An 18557-nucleotide genomic window follows, 5' to 3' on the forward strand; every position below is an offset into this window, starting at 1 on the left:
ATCGCCAGAAGTTTGGGAATAAGTCGAACCACTGTCCAAAATATTTTAAGAGACCACAGGTAACTTTAGTAAATCATATTCGTTTACTTTATTCGCAATTAGAATACGCCATAATTTTTATAGTTCATCCAATATTTGAATGATAGTTTGTAAATATTTATATTTTCCACATTTTGCAAAATTTTAATTATCTCAAAATTTACTATTTTAGATTGCATCCATATCACCTTGTCCTACACCAACATTTAAATGCTGAAGATTTCGATACCAGGCTGGATTATTGTAACTGGCTACTAAATATGATAGACGACAACCCCGAATTACTTTCAAGTATTATGTGGTCAGATGAGGCTACATTTCGTAGTGATGGCCATGTAAATCGCCATAATATGCATTACTGGTCTGAAACGAATCCCCATTGGATGCAGGAGGTTCGGCATCAGGGTCGTTGGTCTGTTAATGTATGGTGCGGTATTCTAGGTGGACAAATAATTGGACCATATTTTTTTAATGAAAATTTGAATGGAGAAAATTATTTAGATTTTCTAATGAACCAATTGCCACTACTTTTAGAAGACGTACCATTAGCAACTCGTCGAGACATGATATTTCAGCATGATGGGTGCCCAGCACATTACTATAGAGGTGTTCGGAATTTCTTAGACCAAACCTATCCTGATAGGTGGATAGGACGTGGAAGCCTATTTGCTTGGCCAGCAAGGTCCCCCGACCTAACGTGTTTGGATTTTTATTTGTGGGGAAGAATAAAAGAGATAGTTTTTATTAATAGACCTACGACAAGGGATAATATGATTCAAAGAATACGAGATGCAATACAAAGCATCCCAGTAGCAGAAATTGAAGCTTCCGTTTTATCCACTCGTCGGAGACTTTTGTCTTGTATTGCAAATGATGGACAACATTTTGAGCACCTTGGGCGCCATTAGTCTTAGTTTTTTTCTCAGTAATTACTATTTTGGAATTTACTTAGGTACTTAGTTTGTGTATTATTGGTAGTAGGTAAGTATAAATTTTAATTTATGTAGTTAAAAGCCAATTGTATCTGAGCATTTTTTTTATAATTTATGATTTACAATGTATTGTTATTGTAAATTAATGTAATTTGTAAGACCTATGCAATTATTAGTTAAGTTAGTGGGTTTATAACTACTGTTAAGTTAAGCATAAAAGTTTCTCCCATTTAACACGTTTTTTAAGATATCTCCGGATTGGAAGAAGATATCGACATGCTGTTTTCGGTATTTTATTGCTAATTTATTCTTCTTTTATAATCTGATAATAAAACGGTATGTTTCTATTTAATATTTTTCAAGGAAAACTAGATTTAAAATAAAAATTAAATAGCGCCCTCTAGCAGGTACCAAACATATTAGGTTGCTTCGACATTATAACTCCTACATTGCCAGTAAAGAGCTGTTTACAACAAGACCAAATTTGTAAAGATCGGTTAAGCAGAACCGGACTTACAAGCACTTTTCCGTAACAAGGTTCCCACTCTCCCCTACCTCTTATTTTAAAAGATTGACCAAAACTTGTATTACAAAATATACGCATAATTTTATGAAGAATAAGATGATCGTATTTTGAATGCCTGTTAATTGGTAAAATTTTGTCAAATTTTCCTTTTTAAATTTTTCTGTTTAAATTGCGCCATCTAGCGGTAGACCTACAATTCTAAAAATAATTTCCAGGCTTTTCTCGAGGTCACTTTTGTCATAAAATTTTTTATCCCGAAGCTCTGACATAATCCGTTTCTGAGATATAGCCGACGGCCGTTCTTAGTTGGCCACCCGGTACTCAGGAAGGGGAATATATAAGTGATAGAGTGTGTTTTACAGATTTGAATTTTATTAAAAGAACACATGATAATTTTAGTAAGCAGGATGATTCAGATTATCATACAGGGACTACCATTCTAAGTGAAATTAAAAACATAAATCTAATAACTGATATACCATTAGACTACATGCACCTAATTGCATTAGGAGTTGTAAAAAAAATTGTTTGGAATTTGGTGTAACGGGCGACCTCCACATAAACTATCCAGTAGACAAATTGAAAATATATCTGCAAAGTTGGTGGAAATGTCTGGTTATATTCCATCAGAATTTTCTCGTCAACCTCGAACTTTAAAAGAATCAAAACGCTGGAAAGCTACTGAATATAGACAGTTTTTAATTTACACAGGTCCAGTTGTTTTGAAAGATATAATAGAAAAGCAAAAATATCAAAATTTTTTAATGCTTTCCGTTTCAATACATTTATTATTAAGTTTGACAGATAGCAACAATGTAGATGTAATAGATTATGCAGAGGCTTTATTAAGAAAATTTGTCGAAACCGTTCAGAGGTTATATGGTAAACAAATAATGTCACACAATTTTCATAATCTGCTGCATTTAGCTGATGACTGTCGAAAATTTGGTTCATTAGAGAATTTCAGTAATTTTTCTAGTGAAAATTTTTTGCAGAGTTTACTTAAGCAGGTTAGAAAGCATGACAAACCTCTTCAGCAAATTATTCGGCGTAATTATGAACTAAACACTAATAAAATTCAATTTACTCCACAAAATAGAAATAAGGAAATTCCTTTCCAATTTTGTTTAGAAAGAGAATATGTAGGGGGTGTTTTAATAGACGATACTGCAGGGCCTGAATTTAAAAAATATGCTTTGAGAAATTTGCATTATCTCTTTCTTTAAAAGATTCTTGTTGCATCCTAAAAGATAAGTCAATTATTGAAATTAAAAATATTGTATATTGCCCTAGATTACATCAGAATGTAGTAATAGGTTCAGAATATCAGAGTAAATCTGACTTTTTTAACATTCCTTGTAATTCATCAAACTTGGATATATTTTTAGTAGAAAATTTAAGTACTTTAAAATATTGGCCAATATCAGATATAGCATTAAAATGCTGTAGAATGCCTTACAATAACAAATTTGTAGTTGCACCTCTACTGCACTGAATAGTAATATATGTAACAATTAAGATGCTTCCTGCATGGTGATTCGGTATTTATTAAGGTTGATCTTACCCTACTGAGAAATGTTCCTTGACCATTTTTTAAATACTTTTTAATTTTCTTTTAAAATTACTTTTAAATAGTCCCAGTTCCAGTTATTTAAAAGAGTTCCATCATATATATTGATTCAGTATAGGCTCGTAGTTAAAATTAGAATAAATTATTATACGTAAACCTTTTACACCAACTAACTCTCAATTACATAAAAAAGAAATTACAAAAAATTGTTAAAAAATGGTGAAGAAATGTTCGTCATTATAGTAAGATCAACCTTAAAGTTGGTTTATTTTTTATTATCAAGAAAGAGTTGTTATATTTGTAGCTTCTGTATTTGTGAAATAAAAAAAGTGGAGATATGCATGCATGTTAGGCTGATATTAAAAAAATTAAAACTGCACCTATGGTTATTTTGGGTATATGCAGCCTGTATTTTATTGTTTTTATTATTTTTATTACCTTATTTATTGAAGAGCACTACTGAACTATTATCAGGAAGCAATCTTATTGCACATAAAATCATAAAATTCTACAATATTTTAATAAGTTACATATCTTTTTTTTATGGAACACTGGAAACCTACAAAGAATTTGTTGAAGAAATGCCTTGGGTTGTTTTGAGATTTCCATAAAGTGAAACAATTGAGGCAGTACCAGCTAAGTGGTATGACAAAGCAAACAAACTTTGTAAATTTCCTCCCGTGGACGATCATACTGAGAAGCAGTTATCCAACTTTATTATTGAAGAATATGACTCCTTAGAGGAATGGCCAATACATGAGGCAGTGTTAGAAAGCCAGACAGAATTTGTACTGTTTAACAAAGCTCACATTAGAGCTAGTAAAGCGTGCAATAGCCAGAATTACAAATCAGATAAAGAAACTGTGTTACCACAAAAGAGACCTCCTAAACCAAGGAAAATAGCGAGCAGTAGTAGTGAGCAGGACTCAGATGGGTCAGATCTGGTTTTTGAACATTCATTTCCTAGTAAGTTGTAAAATTAAAAAGGTGTTATTATAAATTTTAATTTTGTAATTCTATTTTATTGCAGAGTCTAAGAAAGAACAACATGAAAAGTGTACCCCATCTAAATCAAGTGAGCACATTTTTAATAATAAAATAAGTTTTATGAGGTGATGATTCATTTTAACTTGCTGTACTGTAAATATAATATATGATATGAACTCATAGTGTTATAGTCACTTGCATATATCTACCACCAAAGCAAGTGAACTGACAAACGTACCGTTCGACAGATTGGAGTACAAATTCAAGTGCTGTGGCACATTCTTTAATGTGTATTTTTACATAAGCTTTATTTATAACTATGATCTTTTAGGAACTCATCCAAATATTGGATTAGAAAACAAACAGGAAGTAAAAACCGTGCAAGAAACTTCCAAACCCACACCAACAAGTAAGTTATTTTCTAATTGTTATTGAATTTCTAAAATTAAAGACCATTCACATTGTGCTTAAGTACTAATTTCAGTTTATGTATTGGCTGTAAATCAACTTTACAGATGTTAAACTGATTTTTTAACAATTAAAAAAATTGATGGTTTGCGTGAAAACAATATGAATTGTTAACAAAAAGTACGGCTCAATACTACAGTGAAAGCACCTATGTAGTTGCTATTTGGTCAATAATTTTGATTTTTGTTTTAGATGCCAATGCTCAAGAAACTGCAATTTCATATTTAATAAGAATAAAAAGAACGTTAGAATTACAAGAACAAAAACTTAGTGAAATTGACAGAAAAGTGGATGAATTGTCCACTATAATCAGAGGGCAACAAAAAAGTACAGATATAACTGATGATGAAGTTCATAAGAAATTACCTCTATCCACCTTAGAACTACTAGGAGACGTTGAAAAGCTACTAGAAAATGCTACAAATCTAGACAACTTTGTGAGTGATATTCTTATATTTTTAAAATTTTTCTGAGACTTTGTATTGAAAATATTCAATGTTTATATTCTGACAATTTTTATTTGAGTACGATTCATCTGTATCTGTGGAATGTCAGGAGGTGACAGTTGAGTGACTATGGCGCCGAATTTGCTCTGCGGAAAATGTGATAAAACGATATCAAAAAGTATTTTTAAAATACAGTGTGGAGCTTGCAGCAAGTATTTTCACCTACCCTGTGTAGAAATGGAAGAAATCGACGCCAAAGTGTTGCACCGGCAAAAGAAAAGCTGGATTTGTGATGTGTGTGATCCTGATAAGGTTATGTTTGCAGGGTCTGGGTCAGCAGCGTTGCCAGGTGACAAGGACAAACCCAAAAACGAGGCTAATGGAAAAACAAACACGGAAAAGGCCAAACTGCCAGTACCAAAAAAAGAAGACGCTGAACAACCTAACCTTATAATCGAATTAAAAACATTGGTGATGGATCTCCGAAAAGATGTATCTGAAATGAAAAATTCATTAAACTATCTTAACGAACTACTTGAGACAGAAAGAGTACGAGGCCAGGTACTATCTGAAACTGTTAAGGAATTAAAAAACGAAAACTGTTTCTTGAAAAAAGAACTAGGCTATGCATCATCTTTTATTAACACTATGGAATACCAAAAGATAAAAGACAACCTAGTTATATCAGGAGTCTCAAATCTCATTACAGAGAACCCAAACCAGGCAAAAGAGGTAGCTTTCTCTGTATTAAAAAATGTTGATCTGAGCCTTAAGCAACAAAATATTAGGGCTGTTAGAAATCACAAAACTAAAAATGGGAAAAACTTACTAATAGCCACCGTGGATACTGAAAATAAGGTAAAAATTTTAAAGAATAAGGTTTCCGCTGGTCCACTAACCGGTCAGAGATGTAACTTACTTTGTGATACTAGGATCTATGTGAATGAAGAACTCACCGTTCACACCCTTAACCTGCTAAGGGAGGCAAATAAACTCAAGGAGAATGGATATCGCTTTGTATGGAGTAAGAATGGTAATGTATATGCACGAGTAAAAGAGGGGGATCCCTCTATAAAAATACATAGCTCCTACCATGTGCAGGCAATCATGCAAACTGAAGGAAAATAAGTATCCACTCCCCATTTACGTAACCCGTACCTGAAGTAAGTACTGATATCTTTAAAACCTTTTATGGAACCAAACACTATCTGTGATGAAGTACAAATATATGAAACGGAAACTCTGGATAATTTAAATAATATAAATTACTTTGATTACTGTGATCGAGATTTAAACATAATTCACCTTAACATAAGAAGCTTGCCTAAAAACTTTGACAACCTGATCTCATACCTTCAGTATCTTAATAAAAGTTTCGACGTTATTGCATTGTCAGAGACAAATAAAGTTGTAAACAAAATACAAAATCTTAACATACCAGGATATCAGCTGTGTTACAATGAAAGTGTGACGGCTTTATTTTTTATGTCAAATGTGAACTCTTAAAATCATTGGAAGTGATTGAAATTGAAAATTGTAAATTTCTTAGAATAGTTTTAAGTAAAAATGGGTATTCAGTGGGTATTACTGGTTATTATAGATGTCATAATGTAGATCAATTTAATCTAATTAGTGGCCTTGAACTAATCCACACTCGTTATAGTAAAAAATGCCAGATTGAGGTCTTCTGTGGTGACACAAATGTAGATATTTCCCCAACAAAAAATGTTAATAATCCCAGGTCTAAAGAGCTTATTTTTAGGTATCTAAATGTATTTTCTGTGGAAGGGTATAAGAGTAAAATTAATTGTTCTACAAGAATTGATGGTAACTCGAGATCCTGTTTAGATCACTTTTTTGTGCGGTCAGTAAATAAGTGCAATGCTGTAGTCTTAAGAGGTAGTCACTCGGACCACTATCCCATACTCTTGAATATAACTCTAAATAATGAATTTAATAATAATAACAAAAAAGGAAGATATGGTAAAGTGTTAGATAAAAATAGATTGCTAACATTATTTCAAACTGAGAGTTGGGATGATGTTATGAGGGAGCAGGATCCGAATCTTGCCACCAATAGTTTAATAAGGATAATTACACAGTTTATTAATATAGCAACACAGGTAAAATATATTAAATGCAAGAATAGAGTGAAACAACCCTGGGTTACACAGGGGCTGTTGAACTCTATTCGGTAACGAGACAATCTAAATAAACTTTGTGCTAAAAACCCATTTAATGAAAATTTCAAAAAAGAATATATAGTATATAGAAATATTTTAAGCAAAACTTTAGGTAGGGCAAAAGAAAACTATTTTAAAAATCTATTTGATAAAAACTGTAAGAATGCTAAGGAAATCTGGAAAACTATAAAATATGCCACAAATGAAAACTGCAATAGACCTAGTATTTCTAATATAGTAAGTAAGGATGGGAGTTTGATTGAGGATGACAGGAAAATAGCAGAAAAATTCAATAGCTACTTTAGTTATGTGGGAGAGACGTTAGCCTCAAAAATAAAAAAACCACCAGATCACATTGTAAATTCTTTAATAGAGCAAGGAAATATAAATAATAGCCTGTTTTTAAAACCTTTTTCGAGTGGTGAAATGGAAAAAATTATAAACACATTAAAAAACAGTGATTCATACATAGGTAATGGTATCTCAAATAATATAATTAAGTACTACAGTAAATTTCTCATTAAACCTTTATTATACTTAGTAAATCTTATCTTTGAGCAAGGCATCTTTCCGGACGCACTGAAAGAAACAATAATTGTCCCTATTCACAAAAGTGGTCCAAAAGATATAGTTAGCAATTATCGTCCAATTGCCCTCACAAACAACATAAGTAAAATCATAGAAAAATGCATTAAGTTAAGATTATGTAATTACCTGGAGAAGCATAGTTTATTATCATCAAACCAATATGGCTTTAAAGAAAACTATGGCACAGAAGATGCCTTAATTAAACTTTCAGATCAAATTATTAATAGTTTCAACAATAAAAAGAAATGTATGGTCATTTTTATTGATCTGGCCAAGGCCCTCGACACTGTGTCACACCGTATATTGCTGGAGTGACTTAAGAAAAAGGGAATAAGAGGTCTTCCTTACAATTTGTTCAAATCTTATTTGGAAAATCGCTCCCAGAAGGTCAAAATAAATGAAACTTTTAAGTGAATCAGCTCCAGTAACGTACGGTGTGCCACAGGGGACGGTTTTGGGTCCAGTGCTTTTTGTGTTATACATGGACTTTTTATTTTCAGTTCTCAAAGAGGCTAATATTATATGCTATGCAGATGACACAGCCATTGTTGTTTGTGAGAGCACTTGGGAGAAAACTCTTACCATAGCAGAGGAAATCATGGCAAAAATTAAAAGTTGGTTTGATGTCAGTCTTCTTTCAATGAATATCGAGAAGTCCCACTTTATGTGCTTCACAATGAATGAAGCCACGTCACCAGAAATTTTAGCTCTTAAAGTACATAAATACACATGTAAGGATCACAAAAAATGTGATTGTCAAACTATTAAAGTTGTTGATAAAATTAAATACTTAGGAGTATTTTTTGACAAACACATGAAGTGGGAACCTCACATTGAATATATTTGTGGTAAATTAAGAAAAATTATGTACAAATTTTACATTTTAAGAAAATGTTTAACAAAGGATACTATCATAAATATATATAAAGCCCTAGTCGAATCTATCCTAACATATGGAATATGTACCTGGGGTGCAGGTTATTCTAACGTTCTATCCCCCTTAATAATAACACAAAAAACAATTTTAAAAATCATTTTATTTAAAAAGAAATGTTTTTCTTCAGAAGATTTGTTTATAGAAGCAAATGTAATGCAGATTTTTCAACTTTATATTAAAACCATTGTCAGACTCTATTGTAATAATAAGTTACCAAAACCCAGCTCAAACCATCAATTTCTAACTAGATTTACTACTAATAATATGTTAACGACTACTACACCAATATATTACACGGCTGTTCAAAAAAGCTTACTCTTCACAGCTCCAAAAATATTTAACTCTTTACCTCAAGAATTTAAAAATAAAAAATTTATTAAGATAAAGAAATCACTTTCTAGCTGGATAAAAAATATAAAAATAAATAACATATTCTAGTAATAATGTAAAACTTCATAGAACATAGACATAGTCTTTTGTAAATCTTTATTAGGTTAAGTGAATTTTCTCTTGTTTTCTTAATAATCAGTTACCTCCATTAGATTAATTTTATTGATTATAATAAATAGAATAAGTACACACACAAACAATATGTTCATCGTGTACTTAGCATCTAAGTTTTTGCATGTAAACTGATTTTTTCTTGAAATAAAATTTTTTTTTTTTTATTTATTATCTATATCAAAAGGAGATTCAAGCGCATTCTCAACAATGAATCACACTCAAATAAAAATTGTTAGACTACAGTTAGAAATCTAATAAGTGACTGTCTGCAGGTTATTTACATGCGTCAGGTGGGAGGTTTTGATTACAAGGAAAGTGTCAGGAGATGCTTGAAAAAAATCTTCAATGATCAATTAGCAGTTATCTACAGTTTTCAAGGTCATAAGGGGAAAAATCCCTTTAATAAGACTCTAATTTGCACTGCCGTAATAAGTGAGTATACATTTTGTTAAAATTTGACAGTTTTGTGTAGAAATAAATCAGATTATTAAACAAGTTTATCAAAAATAATATTCCTCAGTATTATAAGTTTGTTTTATGACCGTCAAATTTTATTTAATTCATTTACTGGGAATCGGTCAGGAATATAAAAAAATTCTGTTGTTTCTGTACGTTTCGGTTTATTTTAATTTAAACCCTTTTCAACAGTTTGTCACCTCACAGAGGTTATATAGTCGTTAGTGGTTTCGTGTGTCAAATATAAATAAATAAATATAAATATATTTGACACACGAAACCACTAACGACTAACCTCTATGAGGTGACAAACTGTTGAAAATGGTTTAAATTAAAATAAACCGAAACGTACAGAAACAAAAGAATTTTTTTATATTCCTGACCGATTCCCAGTAAATGAATTAAATAATAATTCCTCAGTATTTATTTTAAATAGACCTCACAGCGAATATTAAAGGAGCAGGCTAAATTTAGAGTTACCAGAAGGCAGCAATTTTCTTAAAATAATACTTGTCATTGATTGTTTCTACATAGAACTTGAAATATGTTTCCCTGTATATAAAGATTTAGTCAAAATAATTAAATATTCTAATGAAAGTTCTTCAACCTACTACAATTGAAAGCGTGAGATAGATAGATAGAAATGTTGGTGAGTTAAAATTGATGTATCAAGTCAAAATCGGAAATACTGTAGCTGTTTTGTAGTACATGACAGGCTATTTTTGACTACCTATTCCATGAACTTTTATTTGGCAATTTTATATGTAGTAGGGCCATAATACTACATAAAATTGATAAAAGTTTATACATTATTTCCGATTTTAACTTGATACAGTTTACCCAAATAAGCCGGTCATAGTGTATTGGAACTTTCTTATGCAGGGTGCGGCAGGTAAACTGCCGGTTAAAAAGATCTCGAGAATTAAAGATCACTGAAAACTCAAAATTGATATGTACCCTGCATTGATATGTATGTTTCTTATGCACCCTGCATAAGAAAGTTCCAATACACTATGACCGGCTTATTTGGGTAAACTGTATCAAGTTAAAATCGGAAATAATGTATAAACTTTTATCAATTTTATGTAGTATTATGGCCCTACTACATATAAAATTGCCAAATAAAAGTTCATGGAATAGGTAGTCAAAAATAGCCTGTCATGTACTACAAAACAGCTACAGTATTTCCGATTTTGATCATAGGGTGATAAAAATCAATAATTTTAAATTCTAGGAATTTTTTGTTTTATCAGTATTTTGATTATTGTTCAAAATAGCTTACATGTTCCTATCTTAACTTTTTATTTACTATCCATTGCCATTTAATTAAAACAAATACAGGATGGTCAAAAATTCGGAATTCTCGACTACCCTGTATTTGTTTCAATTAAATGTCAATGTATAGTAAATAAAAAGTTAGGATAGGAAAATGTAATCCGTTCTGACCAATAATCAATACTTTTAAAACAAAAAATTCCTAAAATTTAAAAATATCGATTTTTAACACCCTATATCTTCGGAACTATTCACCTTTGGACTTAAATGTGATAGATCAGTGAAATCAGCTCCTAAAGGACAATCTAAAAATGCCATAAAATTCAAGATGTCCCATTAAAAAAAACAAAGTTATAACCAACTTCCGGTGTAACCGGAAGTATCAAAAGGATGCTGATTTGTACTAAATAGTTCACCCTTGAAAATCCCTACATGCCAATTCTTAGTTTTCAGTGCCTTTTAATTCTCGAGATCTTTCTAACCAATGGTTTATCTGCCGCACCCTGTATAGATAATCCAAATATGAAAACTAAAATAAATATTTTTTTTAGAATCTATATTGAAACTACATATAGATTGTACATCTAAGGAAGTCGAAGTAGCCATAAGCAAATGGCTGACAAAAGCCAAAGAGAGGATGAAGAAAAACGAAGAACACACAATTAATTTTAATTTGGAAATAAAGAGTTAATTAATATTAGTTAATATTTTAATATTCTCATTCATATATTTCCCCAAATTGTGCAAAGGTCGCGTGCATACTGATACAGCAAACGCAATTATAGAAAATGTTCAGCGCAGTTTTTCTTTCTTGGTTAATAGAGCGAGTACACATTGGTGAAGCAATACAACCTACAACGTTTTGCTTTACCAATGTGTGTCCTATTAATCGAGAAGAAAAAACCGCTTCTAATACCATTACTCAAAAGTTTTGTTATTAATTCTCTGGTGTTTGGGAAAAAGGGCTTAAGTCAGAATTTCCCAAAAAAATTTTTTGATGCCTTCTGGATCAAAAAAATCAGCTCTTTTTATTGGTACAAACGGTTTAAGTCTACCACATTATAATTCAAAGTTATTCACCGTGATATAAAAGTCACAAACATGATTGTTCAATATGGTATGGCAATAAGACTTAAGTCAATTTATGTCTCTTGTACCATATATTGGCGAATAACTGCTATGATCTAGAAGGCATATGTCTTGACATAAGCGTTGCTGATCTTAATGATCTAGAAGGCATATGATCTAAAAGGCATATGTCTTGACATAAGCCTTGCTGATCTTAATGATCTAGAAGGCATATGATCTAAAAGGCATATGTCTTGACATAAGCCTTGCTGATCTTAATGATCTAGAAGGCATATGTCTTGACATAAGCCTTGCTGATCTTAATGATCTAGAAGGCATGTGTCTTGACATAAGCCTTGTTTAACATAACATAAATTTATTGTCGGTCATTTAATCAATAGGTAAATGTTTTTAAAAAAATATTAAGTATACAAAAAGCCTAAAAATAAAAGTTTTGGCTAATAATAAATAATAATAGGGACATTAGATATATTTTAATTCCTTACAAAATAGTTATCTATTTTCTAGCACAGCACTTTTTTATTTTAGTTGTATTGGCAAAATCCGCAAATATTTTGTATCTGATGCATACTTATGTGTCAAATTACTCATAAACATTCCTTAGTATTTATACTACAGTCGACTGTGTGCTGTGTAAGTGTTTAACTTGGCATTTTGTATTATTTTGTTAAACCTGTTTTTAACAGCCTAAATAGTTTATTTGAACAATAGGACAGTTTCAGTTTATTAATAGTATATATTTTTAAAAATTACTATCAAAATGAAAAGAGTTGAAAAGATAATGGCACTCGTACATCATAGTAGTTTAAGGGGTAAGTATTGAAATATTTCCTTTAAAATTTGTTTGGCATAAACTAAAGATTATTGTTTTGCATCTACTTCGTAAGTTTTATTGTGACAGTAAAATAACATAAGAATAATATTCCTTTCAGATCAAGCCGTTACTGAAAATAACGATGATTCTCAGCCATGTAATAATTCGATGACCAACTATGCAGCTATTTCAACAGGTATTATTAGGCTATTAAGAGGCGATTTTAAATACTAATAATATTTTTTTAATATTCTAGAAGAAAATAATATAGAGACACAACTTGAAACAACAGCAACTGAAGTACTTATTGATATTGATAGAGCACATTTAGCATGTATCACTGCTTCTGTCGACCACATTGAAAGCTCAAAAGGTATGCATGACTATTATTGTACAACGTATACGAGGTATAAAATTGCAAATACTAATCATGTAAATATTTTAGAAAACATTGTCAATCCACAAGTGGAGAAATTAGAAGCAACAGGAATAATATTTGTTGACATGGGTACCCTTCCTGCTGAGGAATCTTCTAGTAATTGCCAAACTGACATTTCAAAAGGTATGATTATTTTACAAATTCTTTGGAGTAATTTTTGCAGCATTTTTAAATATTTTAGGAAACATTGTGTATTCACAACTTGAGGAAAAAATAACAGAAGTGATTGATATTGCTAGTCTGGACGTTTATATTTTACCTGAAGGCGAATTAGTAACTAATAATTTAGTAGACCAGACAGATGTAGCAGAAGATGAATTAGTAACTAACAATTTAGTAGACCGGACAGATGTAGCAGAAGATGAATTAGTAACTAATAATTTAGTAGACCACACAGATGTAGCAGAAGATGAATTAGTAACTAATAATTTACTAGACCAGACAGATGTAGCAGAAGGTGAATTAGTAACTAATAATTTAGTAGACCAGACAGATGTAGCAGAAGATGAATTAGTAACTAATAATTTAGTAGACCAGACAGATGTAGCAGAAGATGAATTAGTAACTAATAATTTACTAGACCAGACAGATGTAGCAGACGATGAATTAGTAACTAATAATTTAGTAGACCGGACAGATGTAGCAGAAGATGAATTAGTAACTAATAATTTAGTAGACCGGACAGATGTAGCAGAAGATGAATTAATAACTAATAATTTAGTAGACCAGACAGATGTAGCAGAACCTCGTGATACAAGTACAAATATTAAAAAACGAAAAAGAGGAGTGGGACCTTGGGTTCGAGTTGTTCGAAAAGAAAGAACAGATAAAAAAAATCGTGGAGACAGTTATGTTACTGTAACGGGAAAGCATGTAGCTCAAAGAATAGTAAAAGAGACATTGAAACCATGTAGATCGAAATGTGCAGATTTCTTTACCTTTGATGTAAGGCAGACAATATTTCAAGAATATTGGTCACTTGGGACTCACGATAGGCGGACACAGTACATTAGTGGCTTAGTTACGTGCAAAAATACTATGACAACAAGAAAAAGAAATGAAGACTCAGCCAAATCCAGACAAGTCACATATACATACCATTTAGAGTACAAAGGTGAACGTCGTGTTGTATGTAAAACGTGTTTTATGGGTAATTTTAGATGAAAAGGAGAAATTTGTAAGAATTGCATTAACTAACAAAGGTAACCACAGATCAGGTATTACAGATGCAGATAAACGAGGAAGAAAATCACCTGGAAACAAAAAAACCGAACATATGAGAGAGTTAATTATAAATCATATTAACTCATTCCCGCAATACGAAAGTCACTATACTCGCAGAGACAACATTAACAAGTATCTTCCCAATCATCTTAGTTTGAAAAAAATGTATGAACTTTATCGCGAGGCAGTAACTGAGCCAGTTTCTAGGACCCTATACGAGGAACAATTTCACAAAATGAAATTAAAATTTAAAGAAAGAAAAACTGATACGTGTCACAAATGTGATGTATACAAGATGAAACTGGAAGTTTGTGATAATGAGGAACAAAAACAGATGATTGTGGAAGAGACCAATTCACATCATGAGGCAGCAGACTTAGCGTATAACACAAAGAAAGAGGACAAAGCAAGAGCTCAGATTGATCCATCCATTAAATGCTACACCTTTGATTTACAGCAGTGTCTTCCAACGCCAGATCTAGAAACCTCTGTGGCATTTTACAAAAGGTTGTATTGGACATATAACTTGACCATTCACGATTGCGCTACAGGCAAGGCATCTTGTTATTTATGGCACGAAACTTTAGCCAAGCGTGGCGCAAACGAAATTGCATCGTGTCTCTATAAAGAAATAATGGATTTACCAGATTCAGTCAAAAAAATTATTCTATACTCTGACACATGTGGAGGACAGAACAAGAACTCACACGTAGCCGCTATGTTTACCTATCTATTACAACAGAAAAATACAATAGAAGAAATTCACCACAAATTTCTAATACCCGGCCACACCAGAATGGAATGTGATGCAGATCATTCTTTAATAGAAAAAAAGAAAAAAAAAGAGTGCTACTTTAATAACCCATCCTCACGACTGGTCTACATTAATTAGATGTACCAGTAATAAATTTAAAATAGTAGAAATGGAACAAAACGAATTTTTGGACTTCGCAGAACTTTTAAAGGGTCCATTAGTCCAAAAACACAAAAATAACAGCGGTGAGCGTTTTTTATGGCGTGAGTGCCAATGGTTGATTTATGGCCGGATATTCGGTCAATTCGATTATAGTACATCACTAAAATCTGATACACCTTTTAAACGTATGTCGTTAAGAAGGAGAGGTCGCGGTCACACAATTAATCTCACTTCTGCGTACACGGGTCCTCTTCCTGTCACAAAAGAAAAAAAAAGAAAGATCTACTAGATCTAATTGATTTAATATCTCCGGTATTCCATCAATTTTACAGGGATCTTCCAATTTCCCTAAATATACCGGAAATTGATCCGGATCTCGAGGAAATAGATCCAGAGATCTGAAAGACTTTTGGTATAATAATCATTTTTATTTTCTAGATCTGGTTTACTTTTATATTACTTTTTTATTTTTATTAATAATTATTTGTTAAAAAACATATTCATTTGTCAATATTTTGTCAGTAAAATATTTAATGCTGTTTTGGTTTTAATTACCAATCCATGTTAATCACTTTCAATGGTAGATACACAAAAATATAGATATAGAAAAGTCGCGGTCAGTAGGTCTTAAGTCAGTAAATAGTAAGATCTATATGTCTTAAGTGCATTTAAAATATTAAAAATCTACGAAAATCGTCTTCTGGCTATAATTATCATTTTATTATGGTAAATTGAATGGTACTGTTGTACTAAATTGGTTAAAGGTAACATGTGCGATTTATAACAATTTTTGAAACATTCAAGTATTCCCCCTGTAAACTTTGATTTTATGACTTAAGCCCTTTTTCCCAAACATCAGAGAATTATGTTTTTGCTTTATCTGTGTGCACTCGGCCTAATTTACATAAAATATTACTGCAGTGCAAAATGTGCATGCGAATATTCTTTAAATATGTTACTTGGAAAGCCCAGAGAATATTTAAGGAATATCTAGAATATTCCCGATGGCATTGCCCCTTGAATGTGCGAGCCTGGATATTCATGGATCATTCAAGGAATATCTGCAATATTCATGGTATATTTCCTTGGAGTGCTTCCCCGAATGTACCTGTTTGAATGTCTTTAGGATATCCCGGTAATATCTGAAATATGCGTGGAATATCACTTGAAGATATTCTTTGAATGCGGAACGTTTATATGATATTCATAGAATATCTGGGATATTAGTGGAATATTCTCCAGAGATATCCGTCGGATATCGCTAGGACTGAACAAAATGCTGGTCCTAGGAATATTCTATAAATATATATATCTAGGGGACATTCACTGAATATTCCATTATTCTTTTAGGACATTCTATGAATGTCCTATGAATCACATTTTGCTATCTGGGCAGTTCTACCGATCAAGTTTCATTATGCACTAACTTAAAATGATGCGGTATCAACTTTGTCAACAAAATATTCGATTCTGCATGTTGACGGCAAAATGTTCACAATGATGTTGGAATTTTGAGATGGTGTAATTTGAAACTGATAAATAAACATCTTTTAACCATTTCCTCATACTTATCTCAAGATTGAAAAATTTTGAGTTGGTGCAGTCCGATACTGATGTATCCATTTGTAAACGTTGATATGTCCATGATAAATTTGAAAAAATGATTTAGACAAACTTCAAAAACAGGTTAGAGAAATGGATAAAGGATTTGCGGAATCACAGCAGACGACGGATAATCACAAAGCTAATTTTGAATTGTATGACAAATGTATGTAGAAATAATGAGACAAAACAGGAAAGAATCCAAGTGTTTCACAGAAAAAAAACAATAAGAAACACTGTATGTGTACTTTAGTGGGTCTACTTACAGCATTGTAATTGATAAACCTTTATTTTGATCACGTTTGTAATATAAATTTAAGAACCTCAAACCCTTTTTTCGCAATGGAAACCTTTCTGTCACAACTTTCGTTCTTTTTATCTCTAATTTAGATAACATAGTGTTTTAGATTGCTTTGTAAAATCACCTTAATGGAATATTTCAATTTCTCGTTTTATAATAAGCATAAATAATTTTTCTCGGGTGTATAGACGGAGATGGCAGGCAACGTGTTACAAAAACTGGAACAAATGCACCAGATACATATTTCGCAGAGATTAGAAATAGCAATCCACTCTCTACATACGCCTTATTGAATATGCATAAAATGTCCATTTTTTTAACTGATGATGAAGGCAGATTACTTGTTTGTATGATATTTTTGTTGATCAAATGTCTACTTCTCATTTTATAATAATCATAAATTGGCTTTTTAAATTTGAAGCCAATACAAACGTAATGATTAGTATAAATAAATCTAGTTCAGACATCCTTTCACTTTATTTGTAAACGTTGATATGCCCATGCTAAGGAAAAATCGTTTATACAAATCTCAAAAATTCACAGGGCAAGCAAATCGGTAGAATCACACCCATTAATAATCATAAATTGACTTTTTTCTCGGTCGCATACACCGAGACGGCAAGCATCGTGTTAAAAAACTGAAAGAAATACACCAGATAATAAGTATTTCGAAGAGATAAGAAACAATAAGCCACTCTCTACGTATAGCTCACTGAAGAAGCATATATCCATTTTTTTCACCCGATGAAAAGTCGCTTTAAGACTTCCTTATAAATCAAATGTCTGCTTCTCGTTTTATAATAATCATAAATTCACTTTTCAAATATAAAGTAAATACTATTGTAATGATTATTATAAACTTGTAGATATGTCGTACTTCAACTGTCTTTCTGATATTAATTCATCATCAATCACTGGCTCGACAACCCTTTCTGGGTCTTGGCCTGTTCCAGGATTCTTCTCCATTCTGATCTGTTTCGTGCTTTTTTTCTCCAGTTTTTTATTTTTAAGGTTATTATATCATTTTCTATTTGTTCTAAATATCTCAGCTTCGGTCTTCCTCTTGTTCTTTTTCCTACTGGCATCTGTTTGAATATTTTGTTTGGTATTTCGCCTTCTTCCATTCTTTCTACATGTCCCATCCAACGCAGCCGTCCTATTTTAATATTAATTGCTTTGGTTAAAATCAATTAGCCAGACTTTCCTACTCCTTTAATCGGGCTTGGGACCGCCAACAGATCTGTTGAGCTACTCGATCAAC

At 31.8% G+C, this 18557-nt stretch overlaps 1 protein-coding gene across 1 annotated transcript; it reads left to right on the forward strand.

The window, feature by feature from the left end:
• Positions 1 to 12760: 12760 nt before the first annotated feature.
• LOC126891273 (uncharacterized) lies at positions 12761 to 15369 on the forward strand. Its single transcript, XM_050660452.1, has 7 exons — positions 12761 to 12812; positions 12933 to 13010; positions 13071 to 13187; positions 13260 to 13376; positions 13435 to 13710; positions 13759 to 14403; positions 14471 to 15369. Exons 1-7 carry the CDS (start codon positions 12761 to 12763, stop codon positions 15367 to 15369), a joined length of 2184 nt encoding a protein of 727 aa, XP_050516409.1.
• Positions 15370 to 18557: the final 3188 nt, after the last annotated feature.

Source organism: Diabrotica virgifera, chromosome 9 (assembly GCF_917563875.1).
Source record: "Diabrotica virgifera virgifera chromosome 9, PGI_DIABVI_V3a".
NCBI lineage: Eukaryota > Metazoa > Arthropoda > Insecta > Coleoptera > Chrysomelidae > Diabrotica > Diabrotica virgifera.